The 20,215-nt window shown below is 41.5% G+C and overlaps 1 protein-coding gene across 7 annotated transcripts in view; it reads right to left on the minus strand.

The window, feature by feature from the left end:
- ELMO1 (engulfment and cell motility 1) overlaps nt 1-20,215 on the minus strand; it is a 584,819-nt gene that overhangs the window by 431,975 nt on the left and 132,629 nt on the right. For all 7 annotated transcript variants that reach the window (XM_010831166.1, XM_010831161.1, XM_010831167.1 and 4 more), the window contains 2 exons: nt 13,473-13,513; nt 12,366-12,438 (listed from right to left, as the gene is read on the minus strand). In XM_010831166.1, the coding sequence (XP_010829468.1) occupies nt 12,366-12,438; nt 13,473-13,513 (114 nt within the window). The remainder of the gene's footprint in view (nt 1-12,365; nt 12,439-13,472; nt 13,514-20,215) is intronic.

Genomic DNA, 20,215 nt, shown 5'->3' on the forward strand with positions numbered 1-20,215 from the left:
GATGAAAGCTGTCTCTCCCATTCTGTCTTAGGAGGGCACAGTGACAAGATGGCCACCTATAAACCAGGGAGCAGTCCCTCACCAGATGCTGAATCTACCAGCGCCTTCATCTTGAACTTCCAACTTCTATAACTGTTGTTTTTAAGACAGTCAGTCTATGGCAGTTTTGTTACCCAAACTGAAAGGTCTAAGACACAGCAAACACAATAGGATAAATTCCAAAGTGCTTTTCCTATTGGCCAAGACTCTCACTACAGCTTCTGTTCTTAGTGACTTGCTTTCACCATGTGTGCTGTGGGCTTAGTCACTCCAGTCATGTCCGACTTTGTGACCCCATGGGTTATAGCCCACCAGGCTCCTCTGTCCACGGGATTTTCCTGAAAAGAATACTGGAGTGGATTGCCTTTTCCTTCTCCAGGGGATTTTCCTGACCTAAGGATCAAAACTGCGTCTCCTGTGTCTCTTGCATTGCAGGCCAATTCTTTACCACTGAGCCACCAAGGAAGCCCTGTTTTCACCATATGAACATATAATTCCAACTACAAACAGCTGCATTCACTTGTTCCTTAGTTATTGGAAAATGTGGCACCACAGTGGACTGTGACTATCCTGTCTCACCTCCATTTAATGAAAAAGAGTGTGTGGGGTGGGCAGAAACTGCTGACAAGGTTTCAAAGTTATTGCCCCTGTTTTCCTTCATGGAAACTCTAAAGCATGTATTTAAGGCTAGAATTCTCTCTGCTCTTCTGTGATCACTGTTTCAAACAGAGTCAACTCCCTGATAAAGAACCAAAGATGGGTGAGCCACAAGAGTATTAATGGATCCCCCAGGGTGAAATAAAGTAAAACTCAGTTTCTCAGAATTGAACAACAAAATAAATCACAAAATTTGGGGTAAATTTTCTGTCACAACTACAATTTGGTTCTTAGAGATTGTTGCCTGCTACAACAAAACTGTATTACTGTTTGATCATCTGCCTAATGATGAATTATTTGTATAACATGAGTTACCAGAGGGTCTCTTATTTTTCCCTTCCCATAGCTATTGCTGTGAGTTCTCAAAAACAGGTCACTGATTCTAAAGAAAGAGTACTGAAATCCATAGACTGGATTTAAGCATCATCTTGTGAAATCTCACGAATCTTTAAAAATTTTAGTCGACATCCAGCACAGTATAAATATTATGTGTGTGTATGTATGTACGTACGTATATACTTATTTTGGGAAAGAAAATTAATCAGTGGTGGAGTACTGAAAGCCAACTTTGTCACACTGATTTAAGACTCTTAAGAGGAGCATTAAGATTCATTTATTCACTCTAGGATTCCTCCACTGTGAATAATCTGAAAGTGTATGTGCATATTCTGGTAATTGAATTAACCAATATCATACATAATTTATTAAGCAACTAATTGTACCTTTTATCTTACACACAAAAAAATGCATCACATAAAATCCACAAGCAATCTTCGAATACCTACAGAATATGTTCGAGGAACCACATGAGACACTGTACAGGGCCCCCGAGGTGAAAAATGAAGGTTTTGATTGTAAAGTACTTGCAACTCGGTGGGAGGGGGGATAAAAATTAGCCCACAAATAGTTAAGTCACATTTTAAGGCAACAGTCAAGAGATGCAGATCCTGCTTAGCTAACAAATGAATCTAAGAGATAATAAACTAAAGAGACAATCATTCCTACAACAGAGCCAAGGGAAGGGATTTAGAGCTAAGGACTGAATGAAGACACTGATCTCCAACACTGGGGAGAAGATTATTTCGGGCAAGCACCCAAGGTCTCTTCCAGCTCAGATCATTTAGAATTGGTAGGGACAGAAGGGTTGACTGTCCTGAAATGGCAGTTATTTTAATGGCATTATTTCCCATGTGTATTCCTTGTTAAGACTCACCTCCCCCAGAAGCAAGGAGTCTGCCATTTCATCTCTTCATACCCAGCATCTAATCTAGTACCTGAAACAGAATAGGAGGGAGTAGGGGGGGGTTGGGCAGGACTGAACTGCAGGTGAGTACAGCTACCAGGGGAGTCAGAGCAAAGTTTATTTGGAGAACATCAAGGCAATTTGGCTAAAGCAGAGAGAATAAGAAAAAGAAGGCAAATTGAATGTGTTGACTGGGGCTAGACTGTGACACACCTTGACAGCCAGGTTAAGGAAGAAGGTTGGACTTCATTCTCTCTCAGCAACAGTGAAAGTCAAGTGAACGCTGTCTCCATTATTAGGGAGCACACAGGACTACAGGCTGGTAAGAATTCATAATATGGGTTTTCTTCTGCAGCCAAAAACACTGCCTGCCATTCTGGTAAACAACAAATGTTGCCCCCAATAAAGTCATCAGCCACAGTAGCCAGTTTCCATGGCGTGCCCTGAGGACAATTTAGGATAGAGAAAAAAACTGGATACTGACCCTAGATACTTAAGATGCATATCTAAGGAATAATTGCAATGAGTCCAGACTCTGCATCTGCCCAAACATAGAAAGCACTAAAATCATTAACTTGAGATGCCTGGTTTTCTATGAGTAGCAGGAATCTTTGATGTTTGACTAAATGTTTGCTGTTGTTTTTCAGCAAAAACTCCCACATATCCTGGTTCCTCCTTTATCTCTTTGGATAAAAGCTATCTGAGAAGCTGTGTCCTGTCCTCAGTAAAGCCCCTGAATAAAACATAACTGATAACTTTTAGGTCATGCATTTTTCTTCAGCCGAGACATTGCATGCAGGAATAAAGAGAAAGGTCCAGAGGCTGCTCACACTTCTAATGGGTAAGGTTCAAATGCGGCACTGGTGGTACCACTTGGACTTGTTAAAAATATTTGAACCCCAGACTTGATCTATTGGATCTGCATCTCTAGATCTGAGGCCATGATCTATATTTACATTGAGAGCTGCTAGATTGGAACTTAAAAATGACGTGACTAGGAACAACACAGCTTTACCATCTAAAAAATAAAGTGCTGTACAACTTTGTATATATACTAGAAACCACTGCACACTTAAATGGTAGTTTTTATGTGTATGAGTTATATCTCAATTAAGATGCTAAAAAAAATCTCAAGCTTAGGACAGTGCCTGGCACATACAGGAGGTCAGTACAAGTTACTTTTCTCAAATGCGTGCATGCATGGCTCTTTTCCCTGGACAGCCTTGGATTATGAGCTGGTAGATCCAGGACAAGCAGCTTGTGTAGAAGAGTCCAGTACTTTCTAAAGACTGGTGACAGGCACACAAGCACAACAGGGCAAGGAGCATCCGTAACAGAAGTCAGGTTCGGTTACAAATCAAAAAAGGAAGAATTCAGCAGCAAGGCACATGTGAATGTAGAGTGAGGATCAAAGGGAGACAGGCAGCAGAGTGTGAGAAAGGCAGGAGATGGGGCAAAGGAGAGAAATACTGGGAGTCAGAAGCCTCAGAAGAGCTGAAAGGCCAGGGCAAGCTGAAAAGCAGGAACATCTTTCTCTGCCCGTTCCTACCTGCTGAGTGCCAGTCCCGGATCTTTCTTTGCCCGTCCCTGCCTGCTGAGTGCCAGTCCTGGAGGCGCTTCCCCAGATCAGCAGGTCACAACCAATGCTGGTCACACCTGGCTGAGGGACAACTTGCTGAGGCAGCCACAGTGGCTTCTATTGAACAAATCCAGAATCTTTCACCATAGGTAGCAGAAAAGGGGATGTCTCGTACAGATGTGTGGCTGGGTTAGGAAATTTACAACATTCCTGGGCTCTGGTTTGCTTAAATTAAAACGCCTGTCCCAGTGAAAATTCTTTGAACAAGAGTAACTGAGACCTGCATACAGTGTTTCAGGGGCAGAACTGAAAATGCCACAGCAGATCCTCTCACAGGGATGTGAAGACAGAAAACAGAGAACAGAATGGAAATAGGATTGGAAGCCTCTCCCCCTCCTCTGGCTTCCTCACAGGCCTTCAGCCCCACCTATCTCAAGTCTCAATCCTTTCTGCAGCCCGGTGTTCACCTTGTAGGAAGATGCATTCGCGTTGACACCCCAGTAGTTTTGACTCCATATGTCCTTTCCGTTCTAGCAAACACCATCGCCCAACTCACCTCTCAAGTTCAGATTTCCAGGAGAGAATGTAAGGGGGCGGGGCTCAGCTAGGGTAAGGCATCAACCAATCCCTTAGCTGTTGGGGGCAATAGAGAAGGGACAAATGACCTCCCAGGAGCCACTGGAGAGGCAGCTTCCCAGGAAAAGACATGCCTCAGTTTGCTTTGTGTTTTGTTGGGTGGCAATGGTAGTCGGTGTGTGGGTGTGTGTTTGTGTGTGTGTATTCCACTCTTCAACAAAGAATACGTTCCAAACATGAAACTTCCTTAAACTACTTAATATGCAGCACTTGTATGTATTCTCCCAGGTGAATCCCCCCACCTCGTAAATATTTTCAGTGACTTTCAAACATTGTTAACCCCAGGATAAAAAATAAGACTACACGTATATTACATATGAAGCACACAAAACAAATGCTTCACAAAACACCACATGTAATGCACCCTGATCTTTTCTATCCTATTATACCCATTTTAATGCTCCTTCAACCTGCTAAATTGATTTAACACCCACTAACAAGTGGTGACCAGTGATCTGAAAACCCTACTATTACCTCTATCACCTATAATTTTATCATTTAAAAACAATTTCACACTTTTCATATCATACTTATATAGAAGAAAATTCCCCAATTCTTTCCCAATAATATCCTAAATTCCACAATATTGTAGACAGTTTTAAAAGATGAACCAAGTTTACAAAAGATCTCTAATGCTTTAAATTGTTTACACAACAATGTTCTTAAGCCAGTCACATGACACCCCTGTTCTCAATCTGTTTAGTGACCAGTAGGGACTCATGCACTGTGTCAACCAACCTAGCTGAGAAGCACCACCCACGGTCTCTGTACAAAGCCAAGCTGCCCACACAGGGATGGAACCAGCTCCGTTGGGCTCACCAAACTTGTCCCAATGGGAAAAGAAATTCTGTTGGTAATGTGTGTATCTCTGGGGAATTTCTAAGGCAGATTACTTTCTTCAGCAATGCCGATGCAACTGGGTTATTGGGTCATGGATATAAATAGGATCAAATGCTTGTTGGAGGACCAAGAGGTAGCAGAATGAGGACTGTCAGTAGAGGAAGCTAGGGAGGTGGAAGAGAGGATGGAAAGATGGATTTCCCTCTCCAGCACCAAGAACTGGTGTGACTTCCATCTGCGGCACAACATGTTGAGAACTGCCGAGATTCCTGCCTGTCCCACAGCATGGCCCACGAGTGTGGGACCCTGGCTCTTCAGTCAGACCTGAGCCCATCCCTGATCTTTACTGACGTCCCCTGAGCCTCAGTTGTGTCCTCTGTAGAATGGAGCAGGTACCAATAAAACCCGGTTCACAAGCTTCCTGTGAAGACTCAAGCACAACAAAGAGCCCATGTGAAGCGCTAAGCCTAGTGCCTGCCACAAAGCAAGGATCCAACATATGTTCCGGACAGCTGTTATCATCCCCCAACTAACGCCCCAGCTCACCTGCCAAAGTGCTTAAAACACACAAGCAGATGTCTGTCTTTGAATGAGTACTTTTCCCATTAGCCTCTCGAATCTCTTATCAGACATGGTTAGCCCACTCCAGGACCTTTTTGGATCCCTCTTCTCTTCTATAATAAATTGATTCCTTCCTCTTCTTTCTCAAAACCAGTGCTCACTTCAATGTTTTCTCCCCCACTAAACCCTGAGATCCATGGATACACAGAATGAAAGGGACTCATCTCACTAAACTATTTATAGTGCCCAAAGCTTGATGGTTCACAATAATTGGACTGAATTCCACACGATAATCAGGTGGTCTCCGTACCCAAGTCAGACACACAAGTACCAGAGAAACGCAATCCCTGTCTGCCCAGGGATTCTGGGAAGCTCAAGGCCTGTCTGAGAACCCAGAGCATTTAGGAGGTAGGAATGGCACTAAAAAGGGGTGCCCTTCAAAGACGCTACTTCCTTCCCAAAGGTTCCTGGGGCCAGCTTCAAAGAGGAGTCTGGATGAGGCATGGCTATCTCTATTTTTACAAAATAAGAACTTCCGGAAATAAGATACTGCCAAGGTATATCACTATACTTCACACATTCTGAGGTAGGTCTTAGCACACGGGGACCAAATACCATTGTGAAACTGTGAGAAAACTTCAAGGGTCCACCAGTACATGATCTCCTAAAGGTGCCTTCTACCACGCCCTGTGCTTTCAGGGAACCTACCTCTCTGCATGCTTAGGGTTAAGGATAACAAGGCAACTTTCCTATTTCCTTAAAAAATATAGTATTAATCAATGATACTATTTTAGATAATCCAGACCAAAGGCAAATGAAAATGTATTTGCTAATCTCTACTGAGTAGAAGACTATCTGTTATAACTTCCTCCATGCCATCTTCTTAAGGAATAAGGAGGTCATAATAGCGTGGCTCAGTGGTGAAGAATCCACCTGCCAATGCAGGAGGTGTGAGTTCAATCCCTGGGTCAGGAAGATCCCCTAGAGAAGGAAATGGCAACCCACTCCAGTATTCTTGCCTGAAGAAGCCCATGGACAAAGAAGCCTGGTGGGTTATTGTCCATGGAGTCGCAGAGTTGGACATGACTGAGCGTCTGACATGCGCACAGACTAAAGCTGGTAACCAATGCTCACAGGTTGTAACAGCCTATATTTATTGTCCTGAGGCAATTACTAATATCATCAGGATCAATGGCCTAGTGTCAGCAAAAAAAGGGGGGCATCATAAACAAACTAGGGCCCTTCCAGGAGGTGACATAGGTAGATTGGAGGCTCAACCACTGCCCATCTGTATGACCTAAACAAGCTGTTGCATAATCTTTCTCTGTCTCATTTTGCTCATGGTAAAATGGAGATAATAATACCAGCATCATCAGACTGCCATGAAGATAACGGACCACCCACTTTAGCCCTCTCTCTCTATAAAATTATCCTTTCAGAAGACAAATTCTACTAGAATACTTAAACAAATGGGCCTACATTGAATTAAAAAGCTTCTTCACAGCAAAGGAAAGCACTGACAAAATGAAAAGGCAACCTATGAAACAGAGAAAAGTATTTGCAAATCATATATCCGATAAGGGGCTAATATCCAAATTAAATAACAAGTTCACACAACTCCACAGCAAAAACAAAAACAAAAAACACTCCAATTTTAAAAAATGGGCAGAGAAAGTGAATAGACATTTTTCCAAAAAAGACAAGTAGTCAACAAGTATATGACTAATCAGTATCACTTATCATTAAGGAAATGCAAATTAAAACCATAATGAGAAATCACCTCACACCTGCTGGAATAGCTATTATCAAAAACAAAACATAGAAAGAGATACGTATTGGTGAGGATGTGGAAAAAAAGGGAACCCCCATACGCTGTTGGTGGGAATGTAAATTGGTATAGGTACTAGGGAAAACATAAAGGTTCCTCAAAAAATTAAAAACAGAACTACCATATGATCCAGCAATCCCACTTCTGGGAATACATCCAAAGGAAATGAAAACGTGATATTGAAGAGATACTTGCATTCCCACATCCATCGAAACACTACTCACAATAGTCGGGATATGGAAACAACCTAAGAGATGTCAATGGATGAATGAATAAAGAAGATGTGGTAGAAATATACAACAGAATATTATTTAGCCATAAGAAAGAAGGCAATCTGGCCATTTGTATCAACATGGATGTACCTTCATGGCATCATGCTAAGGGAAAGAAGTCAGACAGAGAAAGACAAATACTGCATGGAATCCCTTATCTGTGGAATTTTTTTAAAAAAGAAAAAGTCAAACTCATTGAGGCAGAGAAACAGAGAGTAGAAAAAGTGGTCAGGAGCTGAAAGTTTGGTAGAAATAGAAAGAGGTTGGTAAAAGGGTACAAAACTTCAGATTATAAGATGACTAAGGTCTCAGGATCTAATGTAAAATATGATGACTTAGCTGATAACACTGTATTATATAGACATGTGCTAAGAGATTAGAGGACTTCCCTGGTAGATCAGCTGGTAAAGAATCCGCCAGCAATGCAGGAGAACCCGATTCAATTCCTGGGTCAGGAAGATCCCCTGGAGAAGTGATAGGTTGCCCACTCCAGTATTCTTGGATGTATTGGTGGCTCAGTATTCCTGGTGGCTCAGACAGTAAAGAGCCTGCCTTCAGTGTGGGAGATCCAGGTTCAATCCCTGGGTTAGGAAGATCCCTGGAGGAGGGCATGGCAACCCACTCCAGTATTCTTGCCTGGAAAATCCCCATGGACAGAGGAACCTGGTAGGCTACAGTCCATGAGATCGCAAAGAGTTGGACATGACTGAGTGATTAAGCACAGCACAGGGCAAGAGACTAGAACTTAAATGTTCTCATCAAAGAAATAATTAGAGGTGATGCCTGTGTTATGAACTAGATAAGCATCATTTCATAATGTGTATGTATATCAAACCACCATGACATATGCTTAAATATTTCACAATTTTATTTGTCCAAGTACACCTCAATAAAGCTGAAAAATACACAATTCACTTTTTATTTTGTATTCTCTCTCTGTCTCTGAGCCATCATTCTGAAATATAAAGTTTCTGGGGCAGAATCTGAACTTGTAAATAGCTGAATCTTAATGTTCTCTAAGCATTTGCATGCTATGCTTCTGCTGAACGCTGCTCAACAATATGACATTTTTTTCCCTTGTGCTGAAAAACAAAAGTTAATGGCCCAATAAGCAAATGAAGACAATTTCAGAAAATGGGCTTGGATAACATGAGAAAAGCAGGGGAGGTGCCTTCCTGAGGATCTTAGAAGACTGTCAACATCCGTCAGTTACAGAATATGTTAGCTTGTCCTGCCAGAGCTGGAGAATTTTTCTTCTTTAAAATTACAGGTGATATTTTATCCCTGCCAGTGGGAGGGGGAACCACTTCATATACAAGGGAAAGTCAGTAACTAAGAATATGCACAAGTTTCAAAAATTAGTCACTGGTTACCATGGTAACGCAAATATTGCCTAACAACTCACTGGGCTGTAAGTAACCAAGATGATGCTAAATACATCACTTCAAAATGGGAAATGGACTCTATTTTTAGGAATACTTGCAAAGAACTAGATGGACCTAACCGCAGACTGAAGGTGGCTCAGATTGACCCCTGTGGACCCAGGATTCAAGGTCCATCTCCTGCCCTGTGTGCATCGAGTTCTGTGTCACACGCATGTGCTATGCCCAGAGACAGCTGCAGGAGGAAGAGTGACGACATTTTATTTACAAACAAAAAACGAGCTTTCTCATTCCTTAAACTTTTAGTAAAGGAAGAATCCTTGCTATTGGGCAGTGGAGACATAACAGATTTAGGCGGCAGTCCCTTTAAATTCAATGTTAAGGATCTCCTCAGAGAAAATAACTAGCATGCCCAATGAAATAAATAATTTTCCTTTTGATTTGAGTAGTTTGAATTTTGAGTAGATATTAATGTTAGTTAGAATAAAAGTATAAGCAATATATGAATTTTTAAATTATTCTAACAACTGACCGTACTTCAACACCCTCCTAAATGAAACTTAGCATATGACTTCTGTTCAAGGTGCACAGTGCCTGGGACACTGGGGCCCCAAGTCTTCAGAAAAGTGGTCCCAGAGCAGTGTTCTTCCTAATGGTCCCTGAGTATCAGCATCAGAATTCCAGAGGGCCCTTACAGTGTAAAATCCTAGGCCATATCTAAGGCCCACCCATTCTGAGTCTCTGAGGTTGGGATCTGAGAAATCTCCATTTAAAAAAGATGCTCCCTGTGATGTTTATGTTCTCTGGTCTGCGAAGTCCATCCTTAGCAATCACCAATAAATTGAGGTCTCCTGACAATGAAGACAGAGACAGGACAGTCATCAGGGGACACAAACCAACATGGTTTATCAAAGGCAGAGCTGTTGTGACTCAGTGCCTTTCGGGCCACAACCTAAGGTATAAAACCAGCACAAAATACTTGTATTATATGTGTGTGTGTGTGTATGTATGACCCAAGTTTTTCAGAAACAACATGGGTCATGTACTCTGGCCTACTCTTATTATATTCTAATTTTTAATGTTACAGCAACCAACTAAATTGATTTCACTTCCCACTAATTGGTGGTGGTTGAAAAACTCTATTATAATATCTGTTGTCCTATATTTTTATCACTTAATAATTTAAAATTTTTTCATATCGTATCCTAAATAGTAGAAAGCCATTCAGTCTTTTCCAATATACCCCCAAAGTCACAATATTTTAGTTACCTTTAAAAAGTGGATCAAGGTAAAGTGACACAGTCTTCTGTTTAAAGGAATCAAAAACAATACATTCAACTGCTAGCATTTAGCTTTTATTTATTTACATCCTCTTTATCTCATAAATAGCATGCAGATTATATAAGTGTTAGGGGAAGCACACTGATTGAAACCGCCCACCCTGGCCAGGCACCATAGTAACCATTTGCATGAGCTGTTTTATGACAGGAGATCCTGATAAGGAATATGGAACTAATAAGCCACCACCAACCAGAAGAGTTCGGGAAAGGTCGAAAGGAGACACCGCGTGTCCGTCCACTTCCCAGAATCCCTCTCACTAGCATCCACCTTGGCTGAGCGATGTGTGCCCACCAGGAAGGACTCTGAATTAGAATGATTGGCCAAAGACCACCCAGAATCTAATCCCATCACCATAAAACCCGAGACTGTGAGCCATGCGGCAGAGCAGTCCTCCTGGGTTCCCTTACCCTACTGCTCTCCACCCGGGTGCCCTTTCCCAGTAAAGTCTCTTGCTTTGTCAGCGCCTGTGTCTCCTCGGACAATTCATTTCCGAGTGTTAGACAAGAGCCCAGTTTCAGGCCCTGGAAGGGGTCTGCCTTCCTGCAACATAAGTATAAAATAAATTAAAAATCTTAAGAAAGTGAAGCAAGAAGAAAAGAAAGACACAAAATTGAGTGCTTATGGAATAAATCAAAGGAACAAGTACAAGTAATAAAGACAATACAGGCCAGGAAATCTAGGCTACATGTAAACTCTTAGCTTTCTGGCCATCAGTGTGCAGAGGAAAACATGATCAGCTATGAAAATTCCAGGACCCATCTGGGAAGAATAAGCAATTTCTAAGAAGCATTTTCAGGCCTCTGGCTGTCTTCCCTTCAGGCTGGACTGAACACTTGTTGCCTCCTCAGGGTAGAGAGGGCAGTCACAGTGGGGCAGACCCTTATTAGTGCCTCCACCCTCCACCACCATTTCATTCACAGGGAAGCTGAAGATCGCTCTAAGGATTGGGACAAAGCAAGCCAGGAGCCACAGGCCACCCAGTTCTCCCTTTTCTTGGAGCACTCTGTATTCACTCCTGTCCCAGAGCTGGCCAGCTTCCTGTGATGAAAACTGTTCACAGACCCATCCTCTTCCTCCCCACCAACCCGAAAGGCCATCAGCTCCATGAGGACAATTTTGGCTCCTACGCGTATCAGTGAGCTCTCCATAAAACCGAGCTGAATACTAAACTTCTCCATGAATTCCCCAAAGGAAAAGTGATAAAAGCACAAAGATCTGAATTGGCTTCTTGGTCTACGGTTTATCACTCCTGAGATTTTCGCTAAGCCACCTGACTGCTCCGATTCAGTTTCTTATCTGTTAACCAAAGCCAATGTGGTTTCCACCACAGGTTAGTCTTGTGGACGAAATCAACAAACAGATGTAAGGAGGCGGGCCCAGTTTCTGGCACACAGCAGGTGCTCAATAAATGTTACTTTTCCCTTCTCCACAGAAATCTCTAGGATATTAATTGTACTTTCTGCTACAGCCACTATAGTATTCACAATCCTTCTCTCACTTCCAATTTTCCCAGTTAAAATCACCCACGAAAAAGCAGAGTTCCCAAGAACCACAGAACACTCAATGCCTACACAATGCCACCTTCAAAATGGTTTTTGTCATTGTTTCAATAACTTTAAGCAGGGCTTAGAGGTTATTCTGAGGAACAAAAAAAAGTCTGAGAAAGGAAAGCTTGACTAAGTCATTAAGTATCAAATAAATACTTAAACCAAGCAATAAGGAAGAGAGATCATTAGTAAATTCACTGTTAGAAGGCAAATGCTGTTGCTAAAACAGAACACAGAAACATATTTGGTCTTTACTCTTGAATGGGCTAAATATCCCCTTGTTAATACTAAAGTAGCGGTTGGTTGCTTTGCAGACTCTGTTTTCGTGAGAGATGTAAAATTTAGACCAGCATGTTTAGTCTTGAGCAGAGAAAACATCAGCTATGTTTTAATTTCCTTTAAATATAAGTGTTCCAGATTAAATAACGTGGATGACCTACCTTTTCTGTGATATAGAAGTTTGAACTATCAGCATGCTGCAGTGCAAAGTATTCATGGTTTGCAAGGGACCATCTGAAAAATGCAAGCAAAAGCTGATTAAAAAAACAAAAAAGAATCATTTTCATGTTCATATGATAGACTTAGATGAACTTAGCACCCTGTGATTGGAACTGGGCCAGTACCCAAGATATGCACAGGGCAGTTCCTTGAACAAAATGACTTTAGCTCCCTTATCATGACCCTGAGACCAAGATCTTATTCCAAGCCTATTGTTCACCCTTTAAGTATTTTATCTTCACAGCTTTGAGGGAGGGCTCATTAAATATAAAGTTCCATTCTTCCCTATGATGAAGGAGTAAGTGGAGCAGAAAGAGGAAAACAAAGGAAATGAATGCTATTTAAATTTTTGATAATTGTTACATTTCAGTTGTCTCTGTAGTCTACCATCCCCAATCAGTATGCCTGCTGTAGACTGGAACATTTCAGTTAAGAATTGTTGTTGTTTAGTCACTAAGTCATGTCCCACTCTTCGGTGATCCCACAGACTAACTCGCCAGTCTCCTCTGTCCATTTAAGGATCGCAGGTCTTAAACAAATTCCAGGTAAAATTCTCTTCATAGTTCTGCCTTAAAAATTCAAAAAACCTCAGGCAACTTCCATATGCATGGATTGTTAGAGCAGCCCAAGAGAAGTAGGAAAGCTCACTATCTTTGTGAAGTTCCACCCACTGATCTGTCTTTTAAATTATTTTATCTTCTGTGGGGACCTGAGTGGTCTTCTCATTTTATATCAGATGAAGTGTGCACTTGACTTCGGGAACTTAGACTGCTTCCTGCTGAATAGGATGAATGAACCACATCTTTTCAAAGTAAATAAGATCAATCCCAATGTCCACATATCAGGACTTCTACACTTCCCACTCTTTGAGAAACAGAGAGAATGTTTTGGTAGAAAAGACAAGGAAATATTACACAGTAATTCTTGGTGTCTTGAGGCAAGTCAAATAGTGACTTAATGAGTAATATTTAACAATTGCACAAGAATATTTTATTTGCCTTTCAATATGGTGCCTGGAGCTCCCTGGATAAATCCTGAGTAACACTTACCCATCACAGACTTCCTTTATTATTGCAGACAGTGGTTTTTTCTGAAAAATAGAAAAAAAGGAAATACTTTCTGTTAGTTTCATTTCATCATTTTAAGCTCTAAAAAAAGAAGAAGAAGAGGCCTAATAAAGACACTTAAGTAAGAACAATTTACATTTTCTATTCTTGGTTGTTGTGAGTTTGTTTTTCTCAAGGTTAATAATCAACCAGCCATCACCACCAACTGCATTAATGATGTATTATCCTTTGGGTCCCTTTTTTGTTGAACAAAATATACATCATATTTCACTTGAAAGTGAAAGTGTTAGTCGCTTAGTCATGTCCAACTCTTTTCAATCTCATAGACTGTAGCCCACCAGGCTCCTCTGTCCATGGTATTGTCCAGGCAAGAATACTGGAGCAGGTTGCCATTTCCTTCTCCAGAGGATCTTCCTGACCCAGGGATTGAAACCAGGTCTCCTGCATTGCAGGCAGATTCTTTACCATCTGAGCCACCAGGGAAGCCCCAGTATTTAACTTAGCCACATTAAAATCAGGATGAAACATAGTTTTGGTCAAAGATCTCATAGGCAATAACAACCTACAAAGTCAATTGATCACCAGAATTCCTCAAGAGTAGTACATGGGTTCGGAGAAGGTAATGGCACCCCACGCCAGTACTTTTGCCTGGAAAATCCCATGGACAGAGGAGCCTTGTAGGCTGAAGTCCATGGGGTCACTGAGGGTTGGACACGACTGAGCGACTTCACTTTCACTTTTCACTTTCATGCATTGGAGAAGGAAATGGCAACCCACTCCAGCGTTCTTGCCTGGAGAATGCCAGGGACGGTGGAGCCTGGTGGGCTGCCGTCTATGGGGTCACACAGAGTCGGACACGACTGAAGTGAATTAGCAGCAGCAGCAGCAGTAGCAGTACATGGGTAGGACAACCAGTAGTTTGGCTTTTTGCAAACAAGCTTGGATGTAGGGTAATTTTATGAGAACACGAGGCAAATGGAGTATGAAGCGTAGTGACATTGTTCCTACAAAGTACATAGAATTCTTCCCACAACTGTGGTCCCGGCAAATGTCAATCATGCAGCAGCTTGAGCAGGACACACGCGAGTAACGGGACCATGACACCATGTGCTGTGGTGTCAACTGGCGGCTGACTACAGCTGTACTCTTGGCCTAATAGCCACAGCTGTGCTCTGCCTGCCTCCAGATAGAAAGAATGTAGTGAAGAGACACAGACAGCTCATCTAGAGATGTTGAAACTCTTTCTGCTTTGGATGTAAACAGACCCCAGCTGTCTCCTGGGATGGGCAGGAGTGTGTCTACCAAAGGAACACATCACAGACAAGAAACAAATGGGGAAGAGAAATCAAAGAAATACAACACATGGTCCTGGATTTTCAAATACAACCACAGAATAGCATCTAAACACTTTCTCCTCCTGTCCCTCTGCACACTGTGGTATGGCAGAAGGAATTTGAATCAAGCAGAATTGGTTTAAATTCTAGCCGTGTCAACTTGCATGCAGTGAGACTGACAACTTCCTTAATTTGCTGAGCCACAACTAGCTTATCTGCAAAATGGGCAGAAGACCTACCCACTCCTCAGGGTTGTCCTAAGAATTAAATGAAAATTAAAATAAAGGGCAAAAGCCTCAAAAAAGGGTTAGGGCTCCACTTCTTTACTCTCTCGTGTCACTAGAAGAGCTTGATTTCCTCTTTGCATCCTTGCCCTCGGACCCAACGTTGCTAGGTCCCCCTCTTGGTTAATTCCAAGCACCCCATTCTTCACAGTCCTTCCTGAGGGCTTCAGGGCCCTGGTAAAGGCTCCAGTGCTGCCCTCAGTGTTCCTCCAATGCCCTCCTGCACTCTGGAGCGTAGGGTCTATGACTAAGCCCACCACCATGTTTTCAAAAGAACGTCTGCCTGCAACTCTAAATGCAGTGGGCAGAAGAGGGACCGAGAATTGTGGAGGGGTGGAAAGACAGTACATATTAGCATTTTGAGTTAATCTCTTTTAGACTAAGATTAGAAATGGAGATTGGATTCGACAATGAGGTTACATGTTACAACTTGAGGCCTTTGCAAGAACTTGTCCATTGTTTACAGCTCTGGCTGTGAGTCAAAGAGCAAATGTACACTCCCAACCAAAGGAGAAAGGAGCTTTAGGAATAAAACTTTTTTCATAAATTGAGGATTTTGCACTTCCAGTTGTCAGAGACCTCTCCAGGCTATTAGTATTTCATGAGGACCTACCAGTCTCCTAGATAAGCTGCAGTCGTTCAGATGGTAAAGAATCTGCCTGCAATGCAGGAGACCTGGGTTCAATCCCTGGGTTGGGAAGATCCGCTGGAGAAGGGAATGGCAACCCAATCCAGTACTCTCACCTGGGAAATCCCATGGACAGAGGAGGAGCCTCGCAGGCTATAATCCATGGGGTTGCAAAGAGTTGGACACAACTGAGTGACTGACACTTATTTACCTACCAGTCTCCTAACTCCCCCAATCTTCTTACATCCTCAAAACTAAAATATAAATAACAGGGTCAATTTCAGACTTAAATTATATTGAAAGGACAGATCGAGCCAAGAAAGTATTGCTAATGATGTAGGAGAAGGCATTTAAATTACTGCTTTCAGAATGGGAATCCTTAAAGTCTAGGTAACTTAGAGGAATTCAGATTTTGATCCAGGTCTAATTCATAGTTTCAGAGTCAAATTTGAACAGACAGAAGTGGGCTTCTAGAACTATTATATCTAGAACATTCTGAAGTTGGCTATATGAAAGGAGTAAAGACTCTGGAAGAACAAAGTTTAGAGATTTAATAGAGAAAGATTAGAGTAAAACTTCAAACCCCAGAGGAAAAGGACTCACAGTTAACATAACTGCAGCCTCACCAATTGAAATGAATGCTGTGTAAGCATGGGCGGGTCCCACTGCCTGCATCCTACACCCGCCCCCTCCCTTCTTTACATGTTCCAATGAAACACTGAACTCCACCACCCAAACCTAATTCCAATGACTTCACAATTTTCAACTCCCTTAATTCGTCCACATTTTTAATGTCATTACTACCTTCTTTTTGAAACCACCTTTCCAGAGTTGCTGTATTGCCTTCCATCTCCTACAGTTATAAGCAATAATCCTCCGATAAAATCCACGAGATCCTTCATTATTTGTTTTACTTCTAACTTCAGATTTATGTTTCTATCTCTTCTGTTTTCATTCAACTGGTCAGTTCCTCATTCATTTCAGCTATCCCAAGTCTGCAATCTGATTCCACTCTTAGAAATCTCTGGCAGCTTGTTAGAAACAGCATGTTAACTCTCCTTCAAGCATCTTATTAAATATACAAACAAAAATCATTACTCTCACGATTCCCTAACCCAAAAATAGCATGTCCCCACCCCAAAATTCTCGCCATCTCAGTCATGATTTTTTCTATGACACCACTACAGCCCAGAGCATCATTAACCTTTATTTCTTCACACTCTGAGTCTGATTTGTTACAGGTAGTATTACATCTTCCTCTGTGACATTCATATCACTACTTCTCACCTCCTCCAAATTGCTCTTCTAAAATCTTAGCATTCCTCATTCCAACTCCTACCAGATAAATCATATCCCAGTTCCTTCACTCTTAATTCTGCTTTCTCAGCCCCAGTGCCTTTCCTGAGGAACAGCCCATTATTACTGGCATTAACTACTTGCCATAAATTTCCAGTCAAACATTACACTGGCCTATCAAACACAGATTCTGGTCTTGCATTAGTTCCTATATTTGTATTACCTACGTCTAGTAGTTCTCTCATGTAGATTTCTAGAGAACTTATCTTTGCCTTCTCTATTCTGTGAAATACAGATATCTACAAGACACTGAGTCTCATCAATACTTCGCAAAAACCTCTCTCTGCTTTATCCCTTCCAGACCTAAACTACCACCTTTGGTTAAGAATTCTCAGGATCCTGGCATCAGATCCTTGCAAATAAGTCTGTACATCACCAGTTTCTTTCTTTCTAATTCCTGCATTAATTATAATTAGGTAAAATTAGACTTTCCCCATAAACTTTGCTCATGTTGTTCTTTTGCTCTAATATCCACCATAGATCTTCAATGACCACCACCTGTATTGTATAAATCTTTTATTAGCTTGTCATCCAAGGCCTTCCAGAATCTGGTCTCAAGCAATCAAACTGTCTACTAATGTTGTACACGTTCCCCATACTTTTGGATTAGCTAATGATTCATCCAAAAAATCCCACCCCCATATTTTTACTTTATGCCATTTTTTAAATATTATTTTTGGCTGTGCTAGGTCTTCATTGCTGTGAAGGCTTTTCTCTAGTTGCAGTGGGGTCTACCCTCTAGTTGTGATGTGCAGGTTTCTCTTTGTGGTGGCTTCTCTTGTTGTGGAAAAGAGCTCTAGGGCTCGTGGGTTTAATAGTTGCCGCTCCCAGGCTCTAGAACATGAATTCGATAGTTGTGGCACATAGATTTAGTTGCTCCACCGCATGGTGGGATCTTCCTGGATCAGGGATCAAACTCATGTCTCCTGAATTGGCAGGTGAATTCTTTACCACTGAGCCACCAGGGAAGCCCCAGTGTTTAGGCACTAAAGTTGTCCCCGACTGTTTGTGACCCCATGGACTGTGGCACGCCAGGTTCCTCTGAACTTCCACCATCTCTCAGAGTTTGCTCAAATTCATGTCCATCGAGTCAGTGATCTCAACGTCTGTTGGCCCCTTCTCCTTCTGCCTTCAGTCTTTTTCAGCATCAGGGTCTTTTCCAGTGAGTTGGCTCTTTGCATCAGGTGGCCAAAGTATTGGAACTTCAGCTTCAGCATCAATCTTTCCAATGAATATTCAGGGTTGATTTCCTCTAGGATTGACTGGTTAGATCTCCTTGCAGTCCAGGGGACTCTCAAAAGTCTTCTCCAACACCACAGTTCAAAAGCATCAATTCTTCAGCCCTCAGCTTTCTTTATAGTCCAACTCTCACATCCATACTTGACTACTGGAAAAACGATAGCTTTGACTAGATGGACCTTTGTTGGCAACAAAGTCCCCCTATACTTAGCATATTAAATGAATCACTCCTAAGGACCTAGTATATCTGTCTTACTTTCTTGTTCCTTGAAAACAAGGTATCTTACAGTTCACAGATGCTAACAGGATATAAGAGGAAACAATATATTTCTGTTAAATGGAAAATTCACTTACTTTATTTTTTTAAAAAAAAGAACCAACAGAAAAGCCTTGACTATAAAAGTAAACCATTTCCTAAATGCCCATCAATAGATGAATTGATAAAGATGTGGTACATATATACAATGGAATATTACTTAGCCATAAAAAGAATGAGATGAGTCATTTGTAGAGATACGGATCGACCTAGAGAGTTTCATACAGAGTGAAGTAAGTCAGAAAAATAAGTACTGTATATTAACACATATATGTGGAATCTAGAATAATGGTACAGATGAACCTGTTTGCAAGGCAAACATAGAGACATACATGTAGAGAACAAATGTGTGGACACCACAGCGAGGGGAGAAATGGGGGATGGGATGACTTGAGAGATTGGGATTGACATATATACTATGACTACTACATAAAAAATAGGTAACTAATGAGAACCTATTTCTAATGGAGAATCTTCATTGGAATGACTGATGCTGAAACTGAAGCTCCAATACTTTGGCCACCTGAAGTGAAGAAATGACTCATTGGAAAAGACCCTGTTGCTGGGAAAGACTGAAGGCAGGAGGAGAAGGGAGTGACAGAGGATGAGATGCTATTCAACTGGATAGCATCACCGACTCAATGGACATAAGTTTGAGGAAACTCCAAGAGATAGTGGAGTCAGAGGAGCTTGGCCTGCTACAGTCCATAGGGTAGCTATGTATACATGTGTATACATATAGCTCATTCACTTTGCTGTACAGCAGAAACTAACAAAATATTTTAAAGCAAGTATATACTCCAATAAAAAATAAGGAAAATGATTAATGCATATTAAAAAACAAAACAAAAGAAAAAAACAACCAACAACATCAAAGTAAACCATTTCAAAGTATAGCCTGGATTAATCAGCACGAATCCCACTTCCTACCATGTAAACCACTGTGGGGTGGCTATAAGCAGCTGCTTAGACATGTGAAGGTTGTCACCACTCCCCACACAGACCACTCTGTGATTCACAGCTTGGGAGAGAATTGAGCCAGCCAGCTGATGAGGAGTATAATTCAACAGGTGATAAAGCAGATACCAATCAAATGATTGTCACCATCCTTTAGCAAGGCCACACAGGTGAGCAGGAACTATTGCTGTAAACAGGGATGGAACAAGATACTCCCAAATACACTATTTTGGTAGCAGTGCTTTGCTCACTTTCTATATAAAACCTTCAATCTGACATGACCTCCTTGCCTGACTTAAATTCTAAACTAAAGTTTGGCTCTATGTTTTAGTTAATATTTGTTCAGGTTACATAAGATGTTTTTATAATAATGCAAGTTTCACCTGAGGAAAAGAAAGCTTCCAAGGCATGCTTGGAAGTTCACTAAAACTTGGGAGTAGGATGACAAGCGCATTGCCTTAGTAGCTTTCTGTGGACCCACAAAATATTTGCCTTTCATCTCATTGAGAGAAAAGACTAGAAGAAAAGAAAATTTGATCTAAAAGGATAAAAACTGGTTCTTCTCTGAGTCCATAAACCATAAAGGAACTAAAATAAATTCTATACTCTAT

The sequence above is a fragment of the Bison bison genome, unplaced genomic scaffold (genome assembly GCF_000754665.1).
Source record: "Bison bison bison isolate TAMUID 2011002044 unplaced genomic scaffold, Bison_UMD1.0 scf7180017864525, whole genome shotgun sequence".
In the NCBI taxonomy this organism is placed as follows: Eukaryota; Metazoa; Chordata; class Mammalia; order Artiodactyla; family Bovidae; genus Bison; species Bison bison.